A 26113-nucleotide genomic window follows, 5' to 3' on the forward strand; every position below is an offset into this window, starting at 1 on the left:
AGGCACCAAGTTGGGGAAGCTTTCCTAGGCCATTCAGACCCAAGACGTCATCTTTCCAATGCCCTTTCGCCATCCCAAAGGCTGATCTGCTGGAGCCTATAACACCAGTTCTGGCCTGCTTGCTGTAGCTGTATGTTTCCGAGACCGATTCAAGGTGCTAGCTTTAACCTATAAAGTCTTACATGGCTCAGGACTGCAATACCTGATGGAGCGCCTCTTCCGGCATGAATCTACCCAGACCCTATGATCAACATCAGAGGCCCTCTTCCGAGTGCCACCTTCAAGGGAGGCTTGGAAGGTGGCAACAAGGGAGAGGGTCTTCTCAGTGGTGGCCCCCAGAGTGATGAGCTGTATAGTGATGAGCTCCTCACTGAGGCCTGCCTGGCACTGGTACTGTCATCTTTTTGGCGCCAGGTTATAACTGCCCGCTGCTCCCAGGCATTTAATGACATATGATGGGGCATTTATGTCAGCTGTCTTTATTAGAACTAGTATTTTATTGAAATTGTTTAGCTGTTTAAATTGTTTTAAATTTTGTATGTTAAAAATCATAGACTCATAGAATCATAGGGTTGGAAGGGGCCTACAAGACCATCGAGTCCAACCCTCTGCTCAGTGCATTTCATACTACGTTTTATTATATTGTATTTTATGGTTTGTAATTTTTGTGAACCGCCCAGAGAACTTGAACTATTGGGTGGTATAGAAATGAAATAAATACATACATAAATAACAACAACAACAACAAGAGGGTAGAAGGGGTATGTTCTTGCTTCCACATTCCATTGCAAGCCCCTTTTATGAGGAGCCTCACCCAAACTAGTGTGATGTAGGCCAGATAACTGTTTCCCACATCTACATATGGATTTTGGGTGGGGAAGGGGGATGTTCAAATCTCTGTTCAGCCATAAAATGTAGCACAACATGCCATGAGAATCTTAGGAATATAGGAAGCTACCAAGTTAGGTGGTTCATCCATCCAGACTAGTAATGTCTACTCTGACTGGTACCAGTGGCTCTCCAGGGTCTCAGGCAGAGAAGAGACCCATCACCTTTGATGTGAGCCTTTTCACTGGAGATGCCACAGATTGAATCTGGGACACTTGACACGCAAAGCATGTGCTCTAAAATAAGAAACTAGTTCTCAATATTGTAAAGGAGGAAAAGATAATCCTGGAACTGTGGCAATGATTACAGTATTTTAAGTTTAGAAACCTGGAGACAAATAAAGGGAACTAGGATATATTGGCTGTATTTGGACATAATAGTAAATTATGATTTAGCTAGCATTACATGAATGAACCTTGGGCTCATGGGCTCCAGTGCAACCATGAGGAGATCAGAAGCTTTTGCTTCCGTTTTCAACTGACCACATTTTGTCATTATGTTTAAACCCAGACAAACTGTGGTTAGTCTTAACTATAGTTTAAGAAGGATGCTGACTTCAAAATGTGGGTTCTGATGTTGTTTTCCTATGCCACAGTTAAGACTAACCACAGTTCCAGGTTCGCACATAATAAACCATGGTTAGTTGAAAATGGAAATGAAAGCTTCTGATCTCTTCCTTGCAGCCATGTCTGAACAGGAGAGAGGAGGGGGGAGCTCAAAGCCCATGCATGTAACACTAAATCATAGTTTAACATTATGTCCAAATCCAGCCATTAACTATTAAAAATTATAATTCCACCTATTTCAAAGCTTTAGAGGTGAGTGTGGATCTTTATGTAGCCAAAATGGCACCATACAAGAGGGAGATATCAACAGGCCTCAGGGAACTTAGGACAGTATGCTGGCAAAAATTGTTTAAACTGTCTGAACTACAATGCCTTGAAAGCGTATCAATGGTTATTAGTCATGATGGCTATATACCTCCAGGATCAGAGGTACCATGCCTCTGAATACCAGTAGCTAGTACTCAGGGCTATTACCTTCATGCCTTGTTTGTGGGCTTCCCAAAGGCATTTGTGGTTGGCCCCTGTGAGAAACGGGGTGCTGAATTAGATAGGCCTTTAGTCTGATTCAACTAGGCTTTTCTTGTCAATGTACATGACACTGTATGGAGGACAGGTCTGTGCAAGCCAAAGGACTGGCTCAGGGCTGGCTCAAGACATTTTGCTGCCTAAGGCAAAAGACAAGATGGTGCCCTCTCCCATTCCATGTTCAGAAGCTGACTGGACTGGCAGGAGAATGCTACAGCAACACTGGTGGTGCCAGTGTTTTCTACAGCAGCTGAGGGCAGCACATCAGCTTAGGGGGTGCAGGGCAGGTCATGAGGCAAACTCAGCTCTGTTCTCCAACATCTCGCCACCACTTTCCACCCCACAGCATCTGCCACCTGAGGCAGCCACCTTGTTCTGCCTAATGGGATTTTGTTGTTGTTTATTCGGTCAGTTGCTTCCGAATCTTCGTGACTTCATGGACCAGCCCACGCCAGAGCTTCCTGTCGGCCGTCGCCACCCCCAGCTCCCCCAAGGTCGAGTCCGTCACCTCCAGAATGTCATCCATCCATCTTGCTCTTGGTCGGCCCCTCTTCCTTTTGCCTTCCACTTTCCCTAGCATCAGCATCTTCTCCAGGGTATCCTGTCTTCTCATTATGTGGCCAAAGTACTTCAGTTTTGCCTTTAATAGCATTCCCTCAAGTGAGCAGTCTGGCTTTATTTCCTGGAGTATGGACTAGTTTGATCTTCTTGCAGTCCAAGGCACTCTCAGAATTTTCCTCCAGCACCACAATTCAAAAGCATCTATCTTCCTTTGCTCAGCCTTCCATATGGTCCAGCTCTTGCAGCCATAGGTTACTATGGGGAATACCATTGTTTTAACTATGCGGACCTTTGAATGGGATTACAACATTGCAATTAGAAACTGATACAGGGATTAACAGAGAAAGGAAGGGAAGCGGACACAGTGGTAAGCGATGGAAAATGCATGTTGTTTCTGTCCCACGTACTTAAGCTTAGTTACAGTAGGGCATGGGGACCAGAGCATTGTGGCAACAGTTTCGTATTATTTTAAGTATCTTATCCCAAGGCCTTAATTTAAGGCTTTGGAAGAGCCAGGGCTGATAGCAACAGGTTATTCAGTCACCTTTGCTGGCAGGAAGGCTCAGCTGGCAAGAGAAAGATTTGTCACAATCCCCAGCATTTTAATTGCTGTGCTTTTCACATGTGCTGTCAAAAATGTCTTTGAGGAGCGTGGGCGTAAGGAGATGTATGACAGTATGAGGGCAAAACTGAGTGAGAGACATATTCCTCCAATTGTCCTCGTGTTTCTTATGGCCCTGACTTTAGACTTTAATAATCTTGCTGCGTGAACAGAATAGAAACGGCCATCTTGATTACCTACCCAATTTTCTTCCTGTGGCCAGGTGCTGCATTCAATACAGCTATTTAGAAGGTTTTGTTTAATTTTTAAATGGAAAAAAGGCTGTGATTCCACTCCTTCACCTCCTCCTAGATCCTCAGAGAAGCAAACACACTTGCAAACTAAGAAATAGCTGCTTGCCCTCTCATGTAAACTGCAGTAAGGCCAAGACAAGCATTTTATCTACTACATGAATGCTACTCTGGCATGGTGGTATACATGGGCTATTAACCAGCTACAATGAGCTTCACAACAGGAGGTAAATGGAATCAAACCCAACTGCAACAAAATGGGGCGATTAAATAAATATTTGTTCATTTAGAAAAGGTCTCTCCCACCTTTCTGCCTAAAAAAGCCTAGAAAGCCACCCACTAAATTTCTTTTTAAACAGTTCATTGTAGTAAAACAAAAGTTTCAGTTTCAGACTGGTTGAGATTTTTTTTAATCCATTACGCCAGAGTGAATGTTTAGCTCTCCCTTATTTATATATTTATAGACTTGCTTTTAACAGCTGCTACTATAATTTCATCAGGGTTTTTTAAAATTAAGAGCACAATCCTAACCCCTGCCAAAATTTTAAGCAGTGCCTGACAGTGCAATCCTATGCATGCCTACTCAGAAGTAAGCCTCAATGAGTGCAATGGGACTTGCTCCCAGTAAGTATGTATAAGATTGCAGCCTAAACGTTAATAATGAGGGTGACTGCCCCTTGAAGCTGGTGAAGGTCTTCCTCCATCTAGGTGCCACCACAGAAAAGGTCCTGACTGCTGCAACTATCCACTTTACCTCTGAAGGTAAAGCACACAGAGCAGGGCCACAATGGAAGATCTCAACACAGAGGCAGAATTGCACAGAAACCTTCCTCCCAGTGCTGGCTCCAGGTTTTGGAGGGTCCTTGTGCAAGACACTCTCAATGGAGCCCTCTCCTTCAGACAGTCTACCCGCTGCTCCTCTTCTTCATTGCTCATACCACCTGCTTGCTTGCCAGGCAAAGTGGCAATGAACAAGCAGGCAGTGGCATCTACTGCTCCTCCTTCATGCTTCCACCATGGTCTGGACCAGAACAAGAGGCAGGTGAAACAGCAGGTTGCAGGGGCTCTTATCAGTGGGCCCTTGGCAGGTGCCCAACTATGCCAACCCTGCTTTCTCCCAATACACAGCATGCCTGGTGCCATCTCTGCTACCCTTTAGGCTAGTGTTTCTCAAATGGTGGGTCTGACATTTTCCTGGGAGGGTTGCACAATGATGGGTTTCCCCCCAATTTCCAGGGCCTTTTTTCTTTCTTTGACTGGGCTGACAGCACCACTGTTGTGCAGTTCCTTCCAAAGACTGGCTCGCTCGCTCCCTCTCTATACCTCATGCTTAAATTCTATTCAAGTACATACTGCAGTGCCAGGGGGTGGAGAACCCGTGGTCTTCCAGATGTCCTTGGACCACTGACCATGCTGGCTGGGACTGATGGGAGCCAAAGTCCAACAACATCTGGAGGGCTGTAGGTTCCTCACCCATGCTGTTCATACCTATACTCACATTCACATTAACAATAACAATTTAAAATAAAAACCTGTTCAGAGTTAACTGCTGATATAATATTCTTGTGTTTTCTGTTGTAGAGGGAGAAAGCGCGGCCTAAAAGGTGGAGTTAGTTTACAGGCAGGTCCTGAAAGGAGTAGATTTACAAGCGGATCCCACTTCAAACCCTTTGAGAAAGATTGCTTTAGGCACTAGGTGAACTCTGACCCATGCAACCTAAGCTTTGGGTGGTTAATGATCGATTGTTCCTTGTTTATGTTGCTGGGTAAGTACTGATGTTTTGTATTGTGTGGTAGTGGTTAGTTTCTCTGAAGCAGTATGTTCTACTGTTTTTTATATGCTAAATCTATATGGTAAATCCCCTGGTAAATCTAGCTGTTCTAAACTGCTTATATTTGTCATCTTGATTTTTAAATTGTTTTAAAGTTGTTTTACAATACATTATATTGTTTTATACATTTTTTTTGAGAGGCTGCCTTGAACAGTTGTGAGAAAGGCAGAGTACATGTTTATATTGAGAGCTAATGTGGTGTAGTGGTCACAGCAGGGGTAGGCAACCTCTTGCCCACCAGATGTTTAGGACTACAACTCCCAGAAACCCCTGCCAGCATGGCCAGTGGTAGGGTTCTGGGAGTTGTATCCCAAAACACCTGGCAGGCACCAGGTTGCAGAAAGCTGAGCTGCTATATAAATATGCTTTTCCTGTAAAAGGTAAGGTAGCAAACTATTCAACAAAAGATCTGGAGAACACCGGGTTGCCTATGCTAGAGTGCCTATGCCAGAGTGCTGGACCAGGACTGGGGAGGCCCAGATTCAAATCCCTAGTCAGCCATGAAACTCACTGGGTGACCTTGGCCCAGTCACCATCTCCCAGCCTCAATTACTTCACAGGGTCATGGTGAAGTTAAAATTGGTGGGAGAATCATGTATGCAACCTAGAGATGTAAAATTTCTGGAAATTTTGAGGCCACGGGAAAAAAAAGCAGTTTCTTCCAGCAGGTTTCAGAAAAAAAACAAATTTGGGGAAAAATTGAAAAATAAGCAATACTTTTCTTTTTAGCACTCCTTAAGATCTAAAGCGACTTTGTTGCTTTAGGACAGCCTTTCTCAGCCTGGTGCCCTCCAGATATTTTGGACTTTAGCTCCCATCAGCCTCAGACAGCATGGCCAATGGTCAGGAATCCAAAGTAGTCCAAAACATCCAGAGGGCACCAGGTTGGGGAGGGCTCCTTTAGGAACATAAAGCCAGCTTTCAGTTCCTAAAGTTATTTATATATAATTTAGTTTGCTCGTAAAATTATTATTATATTTTTAAACTTTTAAAAGTAGGCTCAGTTAGTAAATTTGTAATTATTGTCTGAATAGATTAGAATTACATTATATGACTGCAACAGCATCAGAAACGCAGGACTCTATAGAACAAAACCCAAACTGTCAAGAATGCACATTTACTGTCAAGAATGTGCAATGCTGACTCTACTCACATGCTGGGAAACTGAGCATAAATGTCTATCAGTAAAATATATTTTAGATCAATAACTGTAATAAGCAGTTAAAGAAATAACTATGCTGGGAATCTTGCAGAGAGGATTAAAAACATTTCCTCCCATGGCTTCATTATTTCCAGACATTTCACATCTCTAGTCTTTCTATAAAAGTGTTCTTATTACATAGTTTTTAGAAATCATTTTGGGAGCAGCAAACGGTGGGTAACAGTATATAAATATTTTGTCTTGAATTCTAAAAGAAAATATTTCATAATCCAAAGCTATTCAATTTTTCCAATTTTGGGGGGGAAAAAACAGGGGAAAAATATCCCCCACCCCATTTCTCCAGTTTTCTTCTAGGCCTTTCACATCTCTAGTGCCCCCTCAAGCACCTTCAAAAAAGGTGGAACAGATATGAAATGAATAAATGTTCCAAGAATACTAACATACATAATGGATTTGTAAAGCTGTGCCAGGCCACAGGATACTGAAAGATTTGTGTGTGTGCAAAAAAGGGATCACTGGTACCTCTCTTTCTCCCCAGCAAAGAAATTAAAGAGTCCCTAGCACAGGGATGGGGAACCTCTGGCCACAGGAAGTCCCCATCTAGCCTGCCAGCTTCCCTGCTGCCTTATATCCATTCAGAGCATCACTATACAAGGGTGACAAGAGATCACCCACAATTTGATAGGCTGTCCAAAATGACTTTTCCTCCTACGGCTTTTAAAAGATGCTCTTCCAAGTGTTAAATGTACTTTCTCCCCCATTTTAGCTTTGAGTTCTGGTCATCGCAGTAGCTCAAGGCCCAGGCGGTTGCGTTTCCTTCATTTGTTAACCGCCCAGAGAGCTTCAGCTGATAGGTGGTATGGAAATGTAATAAATGAAATGAATAAATAAATAGTCAATAGCTCAGCCAGGGGTCTCAAGCCTGTTCTGGAGGAGGCCACTCTGAGAAGTGAAAGGAGTTGCTTACTTTCTTTGTCTCCTATTCAGACTTGCCCAACAAACAGTTGGCCCTCTGTAGCAACATTTTCTATTATGCCTGTGCCAGGGAGGGAATCCAAATCATGGGAAGATGCATCTGAACCAGCAGCAGAGAAATGAAGCACTCTGTATTCTGTCACCGGTATTGCAGAGAAAAAAAACACATTCTTCCTCTCTCGGTCACAGCATTTGTGTTTGGCCAAAACATGCCCTGCCTTATATCTTTTACAGCAGCTGTGCTCGGCCTCTTCAAGCTGAAGAGCTCTTTAGCCACCCTGGAGCAGCTGCAGAAAGTGGCTGGAGCATCTGTGGCTTGGAGTAGTCATACTGCATTATCATCAGGACATGGTCCATGGCCCTTGGCTAGGCCCAGGGAGAGAAAGGAAGGCAATGGGTTGAAAAGATAAACACGCACTGGGAAAGTCACAGGCTGGATATCACTGCTAATTCCAAATCCTTCCAAATGCACACAGTGTGACCAGCCAATCTAGGAGCAGGCTCAGAGGGTTGGATCCAGAGTAGCGCTTGGATCGCATTGGGGGAATGGGGTGGGGAGGCGATCTTCACAGTTTTGCCTTCCCCCTGCAGCCCTCCTGAGCCTCCTGAAAAGCTGCCCTGGAAGGCCGGGGGACCCTATAGAGCAGCCTGAGAGGGAAATTGGCAATAACTGGCTCCACGACCCCTTCCTCCACCAGGTAGCCTCTGCTGGATCCTGGTAACCTCTGTGAGGGGAAGGAGCCTTTCTGTTCACAGAATGGCCAATCTGGATCCAAACCAGTATTTATTCATGTACAGTGCAATTCTATACATGCCTATTCAGAAGTAAGTCTCACTGAGTTCAATAGGGATTACTCCCAGGATGGTGTTCATAGGATTGCAGCCTTACAGTGCAATCCTATGCATGCCTACTCAGAAGTAATCCCCATTAAGTTTAATGGGATTTACACACAGGAAATACTGTATAGGATTGCAGCCCCAGTTACTTATATTTTTAGGGCTGCATCAGATACTAACTTCAATATTTATTTTGAAACTAGAATGTTTTACATTGTTGAAACAGTTGCAGGGGTAAAACACTCACCTTGCCAAACATCTGCGTTGTTTCAATGCTGTTCACCCACTTTTCGTATCCCTAGCTTCTGCTGCTTCGTTTGCCCCTTTTCTTCTTTATGCTCATCAGACTTGGCTTCATTTGCCTGTTGGTTGGCTGCCGCACTCAACACAATATTGTTCACAGATGTCTGTGACATTATTATGTCATATGTAACATTGTGATCTCATCAGCAAAGCCATAAGGGTCTCCCAGTTAATCATAGGGCAGTAAGGGCAAATGAAGGCAAAGACAATGAGGGAAAAGAAGAGGGTAAAAGCTACAGAAAAGCAGCAGCAGTCAGGGGAACAAAATGCAAATATATTTGTAGGGTGTCAAAATGGTCAAAACAGAAAACTGTCAAAAGGGAAAATAAACACAAAACTAGGTGAGTAATTTTGGTCCAACTCTATTTTTTTTACAGATGACAACAATAATGCTCACATAAGTTTTCAGTTATTTTGCTGGGTCTCACAATGACACAGATTAAATTACATGGCCCTTCCGATTCATTCAGAATAGGTCTTAATAACCCCCAATACACCCTGGCTTCCTTTTTTACTTACCAGTATCAACTAAGAAAACCCCATAGTTATTATGCAGATCGGAGCTCTCTGGACAATTCTCTATTCCAGCCTGATATACTTCCTCGGCTTCTTTTAATTGGTCCTTAATGCAAAAAGAATTAGCAAAGATGGTTACCTAAGGGGCAGTCAGCCTTGCTACTAATTGCAAATGTATCTGGTTAAAATCTCCAGTTAAAAGGATCAGGTAGGAGATGGTGGAAAGTCTCCCGCTCAGGACCCTGCAAAGCCTCTGCTAGCCAGAGTAGATAATAGTGGGCTAGTTGGACAAATAGTCTGAGCTAATATGGAACAGATTCCTGCGTTCCATGAATTTAAGGGGTGTTTTCTGAATGAACTGTAGACACTGGTAGTCTCCAAATCCTATCCCAGGGCTTTCAGCAGTCTTCCACATTACAATATTATGGGATGTATGAGAATATCATTTTGGCTCACAAAACATGTGAGCGTGCCCTGTTCAAAGTCCCGAATGTGACTGCAAGTGTGAGAACATGTCTGACAAAAATATTTGCAAATTGCTGGACACAAGCTCATGTTCGTTTTGCACAACTTTCCCAGCTCGATTTTCACAAATGTCCTTGATTTGCACAAATGTCCTCTGCAGACTGAAAGCCCTGCTTTAGCATGTGGAGGAAAGTTGCACGGATTTGTGCAGATTTCACATTTGATTGCTGCTCAATTTGCACAATTTTCCCATTCAGGCAGAACAAGCAGCATTCTCAACCCCAAACAGGAATTGGGCGCAAGATGAACGGCGAGATGACATTCAAGAATCCTAGCCATCTCAAACATCACTGCTTTCCCATCCCTAACCATACTCTTCTGCAGGATCATTTTGGCTTGGAATAACAGCTTTGGGTTCTCACAGTTTCTCTTTAAAAGGTATCACCGCAGCAAAACCAATCTCCCCTGACTCTGGTATACATCTAGAATGCAAACTGGCAAAAGGTCAGTGGGCTAATTTGAGAGTACAACCAAATCAAGCTCTACCTTCGGGATGTTTTGATGAGCTAAGCATTCCTAAGGAAACAAAGTGGGGATTTTTTAGGGTGGAGTGGGGTTAGGAAAAACCTAGAAGATTGCAATGATCCTTTAAACCCCACAAGAAAGCCATGCTGGTTTCCGAGCATAAGAAGCCGTTTTTATTAAAGGTGAAATATCTTCAAAAGCAGCAGAACACTCTTAATTAAGTTTGGGGCTCACTGGAAGACTGGCTTGTGTAAGTCTGCTCTCTTTTCAAGTCTGCTCTGGTTTGAAAATCACCTTTTGAGGAGAGGACGGAGTAATTACACTGACTTACAACTCAACTCCCTTGAGCATGGAACATTAATCTTAAGTGCCCCTTTTACAACTACAGGAGCAAAGGAACGTCAAGGCTCATTTTAGATTCCTAGATTGCTGGGAGTAACGGGCTGCACAGGACCAACTAAGGCAATCAAAAAGCTCCCTCTAACTCCCCTTCCCAAATCAGCCCCTTTTCTTCGCAGAAACTCCATCGAAGCATGGCTTACAGGACTTTGGCTCGATCCTGATGTCAGTCTGGCAGTGTGGGAGCTGTAGCAGCACTGCTCCTTCTTGTGCCGCCACGGCACATGAGAAGCCCTACACCGCACAGGAGATGCTCATGTTGTGGCTCCTTTGCACATCAGGGCTAAGCCCTACCTCAAAAAGGCTCTTATATTTTAGGGGAGGGGCTGTAGCTCAATGGTAGAGCACATGCTTTGCATGCAAAAAGTCCCAGGTCCAATCTCCAACATCTCCAGGTGGGGCTAGGAATAAATCTTGCCTGAAAGCCTGGAGAGCTGCTGCCAGTCAGTGTCGACAATATTGGGCTAGATGGCCCAGTGGCCTGACTAAGGCAGCTTCCTATGTCCAGTTTCCCCAAGGTCTGGTACTAGCAATAGGGAGGAGGACCAGAGGTACATGTTACTCTAGTAGTGGGAGAAGGAGCAGTGTCGCTGAGGTAATGTGAGTATGAGACCTTACTCAAACTTGAGATGTTGGGGCTTCCATGCAGGTACTATGGGACTTCCTTTGGTATTAATACCAGTGCTGAGCTGATGACTCACCCTGCAACATTGCCACTCTGTTCAAATGCTGCAGAGTTGGGTGGGGGGCACCGCAGTGATCTGGGGGTGGTAGCAGGGAAGGCATGAACAGGGGCAAACTGTAAGGTAAATGCACTTGTGGATTAGCTGATGGTGGGAGCCACTTTTTTTAACCTATCAAGCTCCAAAGCAAGACAGGATGCTTTACCCTCCATTCTGACTGTTCTGGTTCTTATGGTGAATACTACTCACCGATGTAAGCACTGTACACTCGATTTACTGTGTCACTGAAAGGAAGCACACTCTGGTCTCACCCATCAGCCAGAGAATTTGGGGACAATGAGAGGTTGCGCCCCTTGCTTTCCAGGAAAAGCAGCATGCCTGCCCCATCCGTCAGCCAGACAAGGAGCAGCTGTAGGGAATTTGCTTCCCCACCCACCCCCCTTCGTTCCTTGCCAAAACATAGCACTCTGCTCCAACTGCCAATGCAGAATTGAAGGGAAGCACACTTTAGCCCATCCATTGACTAGATGACTAAAACCTGCTGGGTTGTACATTGCAAACCACCTTGAAAAACATTTGATAAAAAAGTTGGGGTATAAATCTTCAAAATAAATAAATATCCTGGTACTACACACCTGGATCTGTGCGAGATCTCGATATGGATGGCAATCCAAGAGATACGTATATTCCAATTCACTCTCAAAATCTACTAGTCATATACAACACCTCCTTGCAGCACATCTATATAGCACAGGATCTTTCTTTCTTTCTTTCTTTCTTTCTTTCTTTCTTTCTTTCTTTCTTTCTTTCTCTCTCTCTCTCTCTTTCTTTCTTTCTTTCTTTCTTTCTCTCTCTCTCTCTCTCTCTCTCTCTTTCTTTCCTTTCTAAATGATGGCTCAAGTAAAAACCCAAACAATCCAAATAGTACCCCAAGACTGTGGGTGATTCCAGACAGAGGGCAGAATCCAGTGGGGCCCTTCCGGCCGTGCTGATCCTCTTCCGCCCCGCCAAGTGCGTCACGTAAGCAGCCTCCACTGCTTGCACAACAGCACTTCCAGGGCAACCCAAAACGAGCGGAAACACTAGTTTCTGGAAGGAAGCAAGTCGGCAGAGCTCACATAAGGGAGCTCTACCAACACGCCTCCTCCCAGAAACGAGCATTTCTGGGTGTTTTGGGACTTCCCTTGGGAAGAACTATATCTCCCTTGCATGAGCGGTGGGTCCCACTTGCGCAATGCAGTCAGCGGGACCCATCGCTTGCATGATGGAAATGGCAGGGTGGAAAAGAATCAGTGGGGGCAGAAGTGCCCCGCTGGATACTTCCCGCAGGGCTCTGAGAGCTACTAATCAAAAGACTTTGTGCCACTATTCTGTCTTTCCCTCTTTTTCTGTGATGAGAAAAAAGATGCAAGAAATGGTACGAAACCATGGGCGGGTCACAAAAGGAAGGCGGCGGCGGCATCTGAACCCCCTGTGAAATTCCGTGAATGAAGGAGGGTGATGGCGTGATAAAAGCCTCGTCTGGAAGCATTCTCTCACCTCATTTATTCTATACTGATGCTTCATTTTTTTAAAGCGCCTGAGATAATGCCTGAGGGACCTGTACAGAACAAGCAGATCAAGGATGAGCTTTTCCTGTTGCCTTTCTATCATTCCTGCAGCTGCAAGGAAGGTTACAGCTGCTAAGGGGCGACCGCTTTGGACTTGCAACCCCTTTGACTCAATATTAGTTATTGCTCTAAATGGCCTTTTGACCAGTGTTCCACACTATTGAAAATCCATACACTTTAAGCCAGTTGTCACTGAAAGCAATTAATTTCGTTTATCCTCTGGAGATGGTTCAGCGGAGCGGCCCTACTTATTCCACAGCTGCAAAGAAGAAAACTTAGCATGCAGAGGTGGTGGCTTTCTGCTCCATCTGGGCAGATAAAGCTGGACAGCGTCAAAATTCCAAAGGCAATGCCCTGGCTTCCTTATCCTACCAGCCCTCACAGTATTTTCTAGCTAGCCTTATCAACCTAGACATTTTAACAACGGGAATGAAAACACGGTGGTGGGGATCCTATTATGGTATGTTATTGACATTAAGCAGCTTTCCTCAACCTGGGGCCCTCCATTTGGGTTGGAACTATAACCCCCATCATCCCCAGCCAGCATGGACACCAGCTTGGGGAAGGCAACCATTAAGTATAACACGTCTTCTCTTCCCCAGCCCCCAAAACTTTCAATTTCCTTAGCTATGTACGAGGAAATTAAAAGATCTGAGAGCTATTTGATAAGGGTTTGAAATCAAGTGTTTACAAAATGGGGCGCCTGCCTCTATTGGGGAAGGAAGAGGGAGACACAGAGGTTGTGTGTCTCCCTTGCACAGGATGTGTGCAGTGGCCTTTCCCTTGGGGAAGGGCTACAGCTTAGTGGTAGAGCATATGCTTTGCGTGGAGAAGGTCTCAGTTCACTCCCTGGATCTCCAGGTAGGGCTGGGAAAGAGGCCTGTTCGAAGCCCTACAGAGCTGCTGCAAATTGGTGTAGACAATACTGAACTAGATGGACCAATGGTCTAATGCAGGGGTGGGCAACATGTTGGCCAAAACATCTGGAGGGCCACAACTCCCATCAGCCCTCACCACTGCCTCTGCTGGCTAGGGCTGATGGGAGTTGTAGGCCAAAACATCTGGAGGGCCACAAGTTGTCCTCCACTGGTTCTAACCAGTATAAGATAGTTTCCTAAGTTGTTCCTATGGGTGCAACATTTGAGGACATGTTGAGGGAATTTGCTGGTTGCTGTTAACCATGATGAGTGTTGGTGCCAATTGCTACAATCCTTCCTTCCCTTTTTTAAAAAATGGGAAAGAAAGGCAAGAATCAGATATCTGTGGTTACCGCAAAAAACAAGGCAAACTCGTGCTCAGGTCCAACATCCCTCTGCGTGCCTACTTTTTTGGCAGGTGAAACGGAGGATTTGCACTGGTTAGCTGTGCCCTCCATAGCTCCTTGCTTCTTCCACGCTAACAGAAGCAGAATAGATTAGGCAAAATACAAAAAGCAACATAACATGCATCATTTATACAAGTTGCAGAATTCAGGCAAAGAATTGGAGTTCCTTTTGTGTAGAGTTATTTGCATTTTTAACATTTTTAGTGCAATCCACCACCCCCTGCACAGAATGTACACATCCCCAATCATAGTTATGTCTCCAATAGCACTGAAAACTAAAATTAGTACTCATTACAGGCAAAGCCTAGGCTGGAAAAATCTGATGGAACTGATTACCTGTTCAGCCAATAGTGAAGCGAGGCTGGAATAAGCATCTGCAAACTCTGGTCCATACTGAATGGAATCTCTCAGCAAGAGAACAGCTTCTTCCTTCTTCCCCTGGGACCTGAAAGTCATATGATGGGTGGAGGGAGAGGAAAAGGCAGTTCGTTTAATAACTTTCTCAGCTCACCTATTGATTAAAACACTGTTAACAGACTCAAACGTGCCTGTCTTCTCCTTTTCAGAAAGGGCTAAATAATTAAATTTCTTCTATTGAGCATCTCCTGGGGCAGTATCATATTCCACAGCCCGACAGCATGAATAGGAGCGAGAGCAGTCACTGGATATGCACTACATTTTGTGCCTTGGCACCTGCTGGTGAAGTTTTCCATCGCCCGCTGAGCAGCGCATGCGATCCCCACAAAGCCCCTTCTCTTGCTTTTCAGCAGGTCTTTCCATTGACTATTGTATCAGGCAACACAACCCGCCCAGAGAACCCTGGTAAAGTAAACCTGGCAGGCCTGGCAAAAAACTAGAAGGGAGGAAAATGATGAGAATCCATTTGAGAAGCTCTACCTCTTGCACCCTTCTTCGTGCAACCTGAACTACTTATTCTCAAGAGGACTGTCTGGTACCCCAAAAAGGAGAGAGAGGACATTCTTAACACTTTTAAAACTCCACACAAACCAAAGATATTTAACACAGTCTAATTTTACAGTAACTTGTGCTGGTTCTCCATATATGTTCCAATAGGATGGGGTTTTTTTTGGGGGGGGGGATAAAAGTAATTAAAAGGATCACTCCCGACCAGTGACATCCACTGTGTGCTTTGTTGAGCTGGAGCAGCCTTTCCCAGCCTGGTCCCCTCCAGATGTTCTGAACTAGAACTCCCAGCATTCCTGACCACTGGCCATGCTGGCTGGGGCTGATGCTGGTTAGAGTCCAAAACATCTGGAGGGTACCAGGTTGCTGTCAAGGGCTCCTTGGAGGCCTCTCTCAGTCTAATCCAGTAGCCAAGTCCAGACACAGACAAAGGGATTCTTTTCAAAGCTTTATTCCTCTTTTACAACTTAACAACTCTACTGTTAGCAACTAGATATGAGCAGCAGAGTACCTATGCCCTAAGCTGGAACAGTTGGTCCCCATTTGAAAGGGAATCACTGGCAGACCCTAAACCTAAGGGTTAGGGAGAGTCCCCCCCCTTTTCCTTTGGATCCTCTGGGTGCAACCGTTGTTTGCGCGCCAACCGGGCACTACACCTCCTTTCCGCGCCCTCCATTTGGCGCCGCTCTCTGCGTCGGCGTCGCACGTCCATCAAGTCTGCTTCCCGCGCTCTGTCACTCCCAGGACTGCTATGTAAGCTAGGAATGCTGGTGGGAGGAATCTCCGTCAGCTGTTGGCCCTGGGAAAGAGGAGCGACTCCTCTTCCTCAGAATCAGAACTACTCTGGGATTCTATGGGCTCAGTGTCCACCCTGACAGTTGCCTACCCCTGAGTTAGAGGGCTACAGTGAATGCCAACATAGAGAGGAACCATAGCTCAGTCCCAGGTAGAGATGTATGAGAAATTTGTTTTAGATCACGATTTACCCAATTCACATCTCCCAGACTGAACATGGATACGGACACAATCTGTGGTCGAAGTCCATACATTTTTGAGCTTGCAATGTAATTTGCAAGTCCCCAAGAATACATTCAACACTATACCTATATTTGAAAAATGCACAAGGAAAAAATGTGTAGTTCTGAAAAATGTGCACAAATATACTTTACTTAATTGGAGAAGAATGCACACATTTCAAAGATGCACACCACTTATGCATCCATTCGGGAAAATGCACACAAAATATGCAGGGATTTTCATTTCATGCAAAAAGAAAAAAGAATGGTCACAATCTAATACAGACTTGAGTAAGAATGAGCTTCGAGATGGAATTCGGAGAACTTCAGCAAGCTCGGTTTTGCTAATTCACACATCCCTAGTCCAAGGTTCGATTCCAGACATCTCCAGTTAAAAAGGATCAAGTAGTAGTTGACAGAAAATACTTTTCTTTTTAAAGTGCATGATCTCACCGCAACCACATCTTCAGTATTTTCTCTTCAATTAAGGTAAGTGAAGAAACATCTCCCTCTGCCCCTCATTCTTATTTACACCCTTTCCCCTCAAGGAATGGGATTTTCATCGTTTTATTAGCATGCGTTGCTAAGGAAGGCCAGTCATGAGGCTCTCAGTAAGATCACAAGACTTGGTGATCATGAATCCCAGCTGCTTCATGCAGCCTAGGAAATTTGTGCCATTTGGATTTTAAGAACCTAAAACTAATTCTGCCCTACTTGTAAGAAATACAATCATACTTTAAAAGCAACATTGCTTTCACTGCTGCTGCAGCTGAAACCCTCTGGATTAAGCTGTTTGTCCCTTATTCACAACATGATACAATTTAGGATGCAACTCCATGCACATTTATGCAAGAGTAAGTTTCACTGAACTCAGCAGGGCCTCTACTTCTGAGTAAATGTGCTCAGGCTGCATTAGGCTGCACGTCAACATTTTTGGATCTGAGCCACTTCAATCCTGGTCTACGCATGAGCAGAATGAGGCAGTCGAATCCTGAGTTGGCACAGTGAAGAATGCCACCTAAGGACACAAAAGACTTTCTTATACTGCTGTTCACCTGTTCTACAACACTCAGAAACTGCTCTGCATGCATGGACAAGGTAAGGTGGCGCTTGGCAGAACTTGACCTTAGAAATCAGGTCTGCTGTTAGGTTGGAGCAGCTGCTGAAGCCCCAGAGCCCTGGTGGGGGCCACAGCTGTGTGGACACCTGCCCTGCCCCTCCCCCAGGCCAGGTGGCTGGGTCTGAGCTGCCATTCTAATTTTCCACAATGTCTCAGAGCAACACTGAGGCACTGGGGAACGGCAGATCAGGGTCAGCCACGGAGCTCTGAACACAGTGATACTGCTGCCGCCCACCAGTGCCATCAGGTAAGCTCACTGGGTTAGGCCCACTGATGAGGGCCCCTCAAACCTGGAACCAGACCTGCTTGAAACCTTCAGTGCTCTTGCTACCAAGTGTTCAAGCACATCTCCAAAATCATTAAGGCTAGGAGGCTGTAGGCCATTCAGTTCCTACCTGCTGCTCTAATGAAACAGAATTCCAACAATTCCAGGCATCTGGACCCTGAACCCATTATGCCACACACGTGGCTACTGAAAGTGGCAGCCCTGTGCCTTCTCCTCTCTCTAACAACGTACAATAATCATTGCTTGACATGACAGCATTGTGTTAGAAGTTTTCCTGCCTCATCACATGGTTGTATTGCTATAGACCACCCTTCCCCAGCCAGGCACCCCGTCAAATGTGTTGGACTACAACTCCCATCATCCCCAGCCAGCATGGCTGGTGTAATGAGTCATAGTCCAACACATTTGGAGGGGCACCAGGCTAGGGAAGGGCTGCTACAGATGTCACTGAAGGAGATGTAGGGCTGATGTTTCTGGCAGCAGGTAGGCATCTTCTGTCAAATTTGATCTGAACCTTAGTATACCCGTAGACACTATTTCTCTCCTTTAGAAGGAATCAAACTGAAACCATAAAGCACTGCACCTGGCTGACTTTGAATCATGCAAATGTGTCAATTATATTGTCTTTCTTAGGGCTTACTGCATGTACATTTGAATGCAACGCAAAACAAGTTGAAAGTGATATACTGCCAATTGCACATTTTTAGCCTGGGGTGCTTCCAGACAAAGCTTTTATCATGCCATCAGCCTGTCTTGTTCACGGAATTTTATGAGGGGTCCAGATGATGACATCTTTCACTTGTAACCCTCCCATGTTTTCCTATCTTTCTTCAGGTGGATTTTCTCACCACAGAAAATCCTTTCAGGAAGAAAAAGTGGAATAGTTGCACAAGGCCTTTTGACTGGCAGTGCTAGGAGCCCTCTGTCTGGAAGCACCCCTGGAAAAAACCCCAACAGTTTCAGGTCTCTCTCAGATGTATGTGCCAACTGTGGCTGAGAGCTCAAGGTGTTGGTGGAAGATCTTGGTGTGCCTGAGAAGGGAGCAGGAAGCTGATGAGCCTGAAGGTCATTCACGTAACAACAAAGCAGTTTGCTGTTATGTCTAAATGCAGCCAGTATCATTTTGATAGGCTTTGGCTGTACAAGGGTCCAGTACATGATGCCGATCTTTTTCTAACTTTCCAAATATTCAAATTCTCACTGTCAGTAAATTCCATTGGTTCTTCAAAAAAAAAAAAAAAAAAAAAAAAAAATCAGCTGCAATCTTTGACTTCCAAATGGAAGTCCCCGATTAGACCACAATACTTATTGCTTGGAGAGACCCGGGTCTCCTGTGAATCAGCTGCAGATTGTGCCACAAATGAAAAGTTCATCCCAGGAGCACTGATTAAGGAGTACACTTGGCCTCTGGGAACCATTAGCTTTGGTGCCTTGGAATAAAGTCACTTACTGGTAGTCTCTTTCTCTGCTTTTGTTTCCTGTATCTATAAAACCAGCACAGGGGCATACTGAGTTCAAACAAGACTTTTTCTCCCCTACCCCACCCCTTGACCCCATGTTTGAGGTTACTATAGTGGAAGGTTTGGATATGATTGTGAAGAGATTGCTAGGGTTTAACTTCAACAATAAAAGGTTCAAGGAAATGGGGGTGGGGATGACACCACCACTTCTGTCATGGCCTGTCTATGCCACTTTATCTTGACAAGTCATGACTTAAGAATATAATACAACATGGGACTCAACTCCAATTGGCTAGCAGTAGTATTTTCTAAGAGGTAAGCAACATGCAAATGCATATAAACAAAGCCCTAAAGAGTGCATTTTGTAAACAAAAAGAGGGGGAACCATTTTGAGTGGTAAAGCACCGCTCTCCCCAGCTACTTCTCTGCTCTAGTTCCCACCCCCCTTACAAAAAGGCAGTTGTCAGGCTCTACCATCAGCCTGCAGCAGAGGGATAGGAGGGAAGCAGGGCCACGCCATCGCCTCTGTGAAGAAACTAGCACCATCAGACTCCTTTCATCAACTGTCACTTAGCAGGAGGCATTTCATCAGGGTGTGACAGGGGAAGAGATGGAAAGCAGGACCACTCCATCAGCTCAGCTAAGGACCAGCGCCTTTTGGCTCCTTGCATCCTTGAACTATTTCAATTCCAGCTAGTCATTCTAAGAACGTTGTGATTAGGAACTAGTGCCCGAGTTTACTTTTTTTCCTCCCACTCCCACTCCCTTTTCCTTTTATGTTGTCTCTTTTAGACTGTAAGCCTGAGGACAGAGACTGTCCTATTATAGATCTTTGTACACTGCTCTAGGAGCCCTTTGTATGCTGCTCTGGGAGTGGGGTTAAAGAGGCTTCAAATAAAAAAGTAAATATTACACACATTAATGTGTACATCACCCCCCAGGCTGTAAGAAGGCAGACTGAAGCAAAAGAGGATTTTACTCTTTGAAGACTGATTCCCAATTTGTATTTTTAAAGCTATGGAGTTTGCCCTCAAGTAACTTGCACATTTTAAAATGCAATTGAGGGATGGTTAATATGTGTGCTGGCTCCCAAGAAAATCTGCTATATGCAACCATTCTTGGCAAGAACCAGCACATCCATCTCTTCCTTGGGAAAGATGCAGCCCACAGGGCCAAAAAGCTTGTGCACCCTGGTATAAACCCTTCCCTGCCATGGCTGGGTCAAGCTCAGTCCTGGAGCAAACTATGGGACAAATCCATTCAGCAACATTAGAAGGCAGACAAAGATCAGAAGCACAGTATTTGGTCAAGAGGAAGCGTAGTCCAAAAGTAGGATCTGAGGCAGAGCCAGAGTCAAGCACAGGCAAGCCGTCCAAGTAAAGCACAGTCCAAGGAAAAGAGTGTTATCAGGAGTCCAGGGGTCAGCAGCCCAAGCAAACAGTCCAAAGAAGAAGCAAGGTCGGGAAAGCTAGGTTGCACACTACTGGGAACTAAAATGAAGGTTTGGTTCCTGCAGCCCTCCCTGCCTAGGTCTGAGGCTTACACTCTGGAGCTTCCAAAGCTCCACCCAGGGCTCAGATGCAGCACATCAGAGGCTTCTGGAAGAAATCCTCCTCATGAGGAGGGTGCTACACATGAAGAGTCTTCCTTTGCAAACAGACATGTCTTCTCACAGCCATTGTTCTCGCCTCCCTCTTGAGACGCTACCACTCTCGGGGGTTCGGTGGTTACTCAGCCGTCTCAAGACATGGAGTCCCCCTCCACTTGCAGGGATGGACCCATAGCCATCTTTCCCAGGCTCCTCCTGGCCCATGTCTCCTGACATGGGCTGCTCCTCAGTGCTGTTTGTCTCAAGGAGCTCTAGTTCCTCCTCTGACACCCATACCTACTTCCTAGGTAGACACAGCTATGCTGGAGCAGGCCCTTGCATCTCCTTCTTTGCTTGTAGCATGTGAGGAGAGACCACAGCACAGTGGCAGAGCACATGCTTTGCATGCAGAAAGTCCCAGGTTCAATCCCCAGCATCTCCAGATAAAAAGATCCGGTAGCAAGTGATGGGAAATTCTCTGCCAGATGCCCTGGAAAGATGCTGCCAATCAATGTCAGCAGACAAATGGAGAAATACTATAATCAGTGTAAGACAGCTTCCTATAGGGTTTGGCTTGAACCATTTCAAACTATTCTGCAGGTGCCTTTTGAAGGTGCACCAATTTTTGCTTGTTGTACACTGTATATACATGGGCTGGTGTGTGTGTGTGTGCATGCAGCTGCCAAATAGTCCTTTCTTTAGACAAGGAGGTTAGGTGATATTACCTTAGGTCCCTTTCTGTCCTATGATAATGCAGAATTGAATTGCTATAGTTTCAGAAAGAGCAGAGTATGGTGACAGGCCTCTTACTCCCTTTATTTTTCCTTTCCCTGCAAGTCTTTCCCTGCTCAGTACTCTTACCCATAGAATAGTGGAGGCTGTGGAACGACACCAGCTAATTCTAAATGTTTCTGCAAACAATGTATTTTTGCATTTGGTAGCGATTACAAAATACTGACATGTTGCATTAAATACGAGGTGTCATCTTTCCCCTCTATACTTGGCCCCTTAAAATGGATGCAAAGGATGAGTGGGAAAGGAGGCCCACGTCATGTTTGAAGCATCCCGCTGTGCATTGCTCAACAATGCTGCCAAAGGATAGGCAATGTGATCCAATTAAAGCCAAAGCTAATTAAAGCAGGGAGTAACTAGGACTGCATATTTGAACTGGAACTGTTAAGATGAGCATCCAGTGGATGCACAAGAGAAAATGAACTCTGCATGTATTCAATTATTTTTTTTTTAAGATTCCTAAAACACAGAAATAAGTGAAAAGCATACATTCCATATTTTATGTTTCCACTAAGACTGGCTCCGCACTTAATATTTTAGAAGAAACTGCTGCCAGTAGATCAATGTTACACTGCTGTTTCTCACAAAAAACTTGTAAAGAGTAGACACCAGACCTGCGTGTTTAAACATCCATGGCCAAATCAGGCCTCCTAGATGCATGTTCCTAGATGTTTAAGACATGGGCATGTAATCTACACTTAGGGCACAATTCTATGCATGTTTAGGCAGAAAAAAGTCCTACAATTCCCAGCGCTACCCAACCAACACTGCTGGCTGGGGAATGCTGGGAGTTCTGGGACTTTCCTCTGTCTAAACATGCATAGGATTGTGCCCTTACTTTATGTATGAGCTGCGGGAAATGACAGTATCCACAATTGAGTCTACTGCATAAAATTGGAGATGCTTTCAGCAAGATGGTCATGCAACCATATCTTAAAAAACAAAACAAAACGTAAGTGGAGCATTTTAGAAGATATGTGGGTTTGTAAATTTCATTCCCCCCCCCCCTTTCAACTGGAAATTATCTTTCTGTATAAAGGAAAGGAAACAGCCCCTGTTTTGGAGAGGAAATACCTACAGAACCATGTGTAAATTAACATAAAGGAAGCACTATCAAATAAAGCCATATGTACCTTCTCCCACTGCTTTCAATTATGAAAGGTCAGCTAATTTGTCAGTTTACAGAACATTTGAAGTCTTTGGGAGGCAGGATTTTGTGACAGAAAGAATCAGCATTTGGCAAGAGTGCAGGAAATGCCAGTATCAGAAGTTGAAAGATTAAGAAACCCACTCAGTAGCAGTAAAAATCTTTATTACCCACAGGCATGCTTCCTGAGCACTATGTAGACCTCTAAATTATCCTCTTTTTACCTGCTAATGGGTTTTTTTCTGTTTGATCAGAGAACAATGTGCATCTTTAACAGAGATAATAAAAAGATTACAGCATCTCCCATGTGGCAGCCTGAATTAAATATGTCGCTTGATCCCATGAGAGAATAAATACTCTGACTCCATTCCAGATGAATACAAAGCTCAGTTTTAGGTAGGGATGGAGTTGGCATTGATCACATACAGTCAGCCTTCACAGTCAAGAATGGAGGCAATTCTGTCTGAGAGCCATCAGTGTGGCCCAGTACATTAGAACGAAAGTCCTACCTCTGCCATGTTGGCCTGTTTAGGACATAACACTGCTAAACCACAGTTTAGCAGTGCTGGAAAAGGTTTCGAGCTTTGTTGCTCCCCCTCCACTTCTCCAGTTCACCCATAAGGAAAGAGGATGGAACTAACTGGAGCTTCTTGTGATGTTTGAACTGGGAATGCCAGTTAGCTTGAACCATGGTTTGTTGAAACATGCCAAGGTCATAAACCATGGTTTGATCCTGGCTTCTTTTAATAGACCACAGTTTAAACCAGAGTTGTTGAATTTCTTTCAGTCTGAGGGCCAAATTCCACTGAAGAGAAGCTCTCAGGGGCTGCATTCCATTAATGGGCAGAGCCAAAGGGAAAAGGGGCGGGGCCAAAATACCAGCATGTTTTAGCTTAAGACTCTTACTTAGGAGAGGCATTTCAACCTTTTAGGAGGGGGAAACACCTGCACAAAAGCTAGGAAACCAGCCAATGAACAGTGGTTGGGGGAAAGGGATTAGAGCTCAGGGAAGGGAGCCTAGGCATCTGGGGAGCCCTGGAGTGCCAGACTGGTACCCCAGGCAGGTCAGATTTGGCCCCCAGGTCTGAGGTTCTACACCCCTGATCTAAACTAACCACACTTTGCCCTTGTCTGCCAATCCCGGCCCATCAAAGCAGCCCACAGGGTTCCCCTAATCTACAAAAACCCTTTGATCCCCCAGACCCTTCCCAATACCCTTTAAATAACACTAACCCAGGTGGGGCAGTAGTGCTCTAGCTGTGGGGAGAGGGAAGGAGGGAGGTCTCTCTCCTTCTCCTCTCAGAGGTGCTGGTAGCATGCCAGGACAAATACTCCTGACTGGTTTTGGAAAATGTGGTTTCCCCAAGGACTATATCTGAATCTACACAAACAGCACAATGAGATGGGAATGAAGTGGTGGATGAACCATAGCAGTTCAGTATGGAGTGCTTATCTTCTTTTTTAATGCTCAGTTATATAAAATAATACCCTGAAAGTAAAAAATAAACAAACTAACAAGCAGGGAGAGGGATGGGCTAGAACCTCTCTCCAATTACATGCTAGTTTTCTATTTGTGATGAGTTTTTTGTACCCAGGAACAGCCAAAATTGGTATCTGTCACCTGCACTCTTAAGGGATAACAGTCCATTCTACCACCTCATTCTGCTGTATGCACTGAACTGGCTAAAAGTATGAAGAAATAATGAAGACGAGCATTGGTGTATACCAGATGTGAGCAACTTACAAGGCTGGGGGGGGGCACCCCTCCCCCAGTGCCAAATATGCCCCTGCCATCAAAATTATGGTGGCAAGAAAAAATGCCAGGGATTTTAGAAGGAAACAAACTACATCTTGTTTACTAGCAGAATTGTGCTCCCAGGAGAGCAGTTCCGGTTCCAAGCAAGGCATGTGCTCCCATGCACCTTCTTTTCTTCCAAAGTCGCTTTTTCCCTGCTGCTGCCATCACAAAGTCGGTGGGAGCAGGGGCTGCATGTTGCCCAGCTCTGGTTTATGCCTTCAAGTATGGACTGAAAGTCTTCTCAGTCTGGGTGAATATCCAGGCATACAATACTATGGACATCCCATCTCTACTAAAAAAAAAATACCAGAAAGCTACTCCGGGAAGAGCACAGACATATGGTTTTACATCAGGGTAACATTTTGCACGCGCTCTCTCTCTCTAAGGAAAAGAAACGGGTGACATACACACAAATTTTCTTAAAACAAAAATACATCCAAGGATTCATTGTTGTTCAGTCGTTCAGTCGTGTCCGACTCTTCGTGACCCCATGGACCATAGCACGCCAGGCCTTCCTGTCCTCCGCTCTCTCCCGGAGTGTGCTCAAGTTCATATTCATTGCATCCGTGATGCTATCTAGCCATCTCATCCTCTGCCGTCCCCTTCTCCTTTGGCCTTCAGTCTTTCCCAGCATCAGGGTCTTTTCCAGGGAGTTTTCTCTTCGTATTAGGTGGCCAAAATATTGGAGCTTCAGCTTCATTATCTGTCCTTCCAATGAGCAGTCAGGGTTGATTTCCATTAGGATGGACTGATTTGACCTCCTTGCAGTCCAGGGGACTCGTAAGAGTCTTCTCCAGCACCACAGTTCGAAAGCATCAATTCTTCGGCGCTCAGCCTTCCTTATAGTCCAGCTCTCACAGCCATACATTACTACTGGGAAAACCATAGCTTTGATTAGACGGACCTTTGTCGGCAAGGTGATGTCTCTGCTTCTTACTATGCTGTCTAGGTTGGCCATAGCTTTCCTCCCAAGGAGCAAGCGTCTTTTAATTTCATGGCTACAGTCACCGTCTGCGGTGATCTTGGAGCCCAAGAAAGTAAAATCTGTCACTGCTTCCATTTCTTCCCCTTCTATATGCCAGGAAGTGATGGGGCCAGATGCCATGATCTGAGTTTTTTTAATGTTGAGTTTCAAACCAGCTTTTGCACTCTCCTCTTTCACCCTCAACAAGAGGCTCTTTAGATCCTCTTTGCTTTCTGCCATTAGGGTGGTATCGTCTGCATATCGGAGGTTGTTGATAATTCTCCCAGCAATCTTAATTCATCCAACCCAGCATTTCTCATGATGTACTCTGCATATAAGTTAAATGAGCAGGGTGACAATATGCAGCCTTGTCGTACTCCTTTCCCAATTTTGAACCAATCGGTTGTTCCATGTCTGGTTCTTACTGTTGCTTCTTGACCCTCGTACAGGTTTCTCAGGAGACAGGTAAGGTGGTCTGGTACTCCCATCACTTTCAGAATTTGCCACAGTTTGTTGTGATCCACACAATCAAAGGCTTTAGCGTAGTCAATGAAGCAGAAATAGACATTTTTCTGGAATTCTCTTGCTTTCTCCATGATGCAGCAAATGTTGGCGATTTGATCTCTAGTTCCTCTGCCTCTTCTAAACCCAGCTTGTACTTCCGGTAGTTCTCGGTTCGCATACTGCTGAAGCCTAGCTTGTAGGATTTTGAGCTTCACCTTGCTGGCATGTGAAATGAGCGCAATCGTGCGGTAGTTTGAACACTCTTTGGCGTTGCCCTTCTTTGGAATTGGAATGTAAACTGACCTTTTCCAGTCTTGTGGCCACTGTTGAGTGTTCCAGATTTGTTGGCATATTGAATACAGCACTTTAACAGCATCATCTTTTAGGATTTTAAATAGCTCGGCTGGAATACTGTCATCTCCGCTAGCTTTGTTGTTACTAATGCTTCCTAAGGCCCACTTGACTTCACTCTCTAGGATGTCCGGCTCAAG

General features: G+C 44.9%; 1 protein-coding gene across 1 annotated transcript in view; it reads right to left on the reverse strand.

Moving 5' to 3' along the window:
* Positions 1-26113, reverse strand: part of TMTC1 (transmembrane O-mannosyltransferase targeting cadherins 1) — a 215959-nt gene that overhangs the window by 16725 nt on the left and 173121 nt on the right. The window contains exons 13-14 of the mRNA XM_084809370.1: positions 14360-14468; positions 9021-9123 (exon numbers count right to left, since the gene is read on the reverse strand). Of these exons, the coding sequence (XP_084665496.1) occupies positions 9021-9123; positions 14360-14468 (212 nt within the window). The remainder of the gene's footprint in view (positions 1-9020; positions 9124-14359; positions 14469-26113) is intronic.

Source organism: Heloderma suspectum, chromosome 7, assembly GCF_057233095.1.
Source record: "Heloderma suspectum isolate Gila_16-S chromosome 7, 16-S_ref, whole genome shotgun sequence".
NCBI lineage: Eukaryota > Metazoa > Chordata > Lepidosauria > Squamata > Helodermatidae > Heloderma > Heloderma suspectum.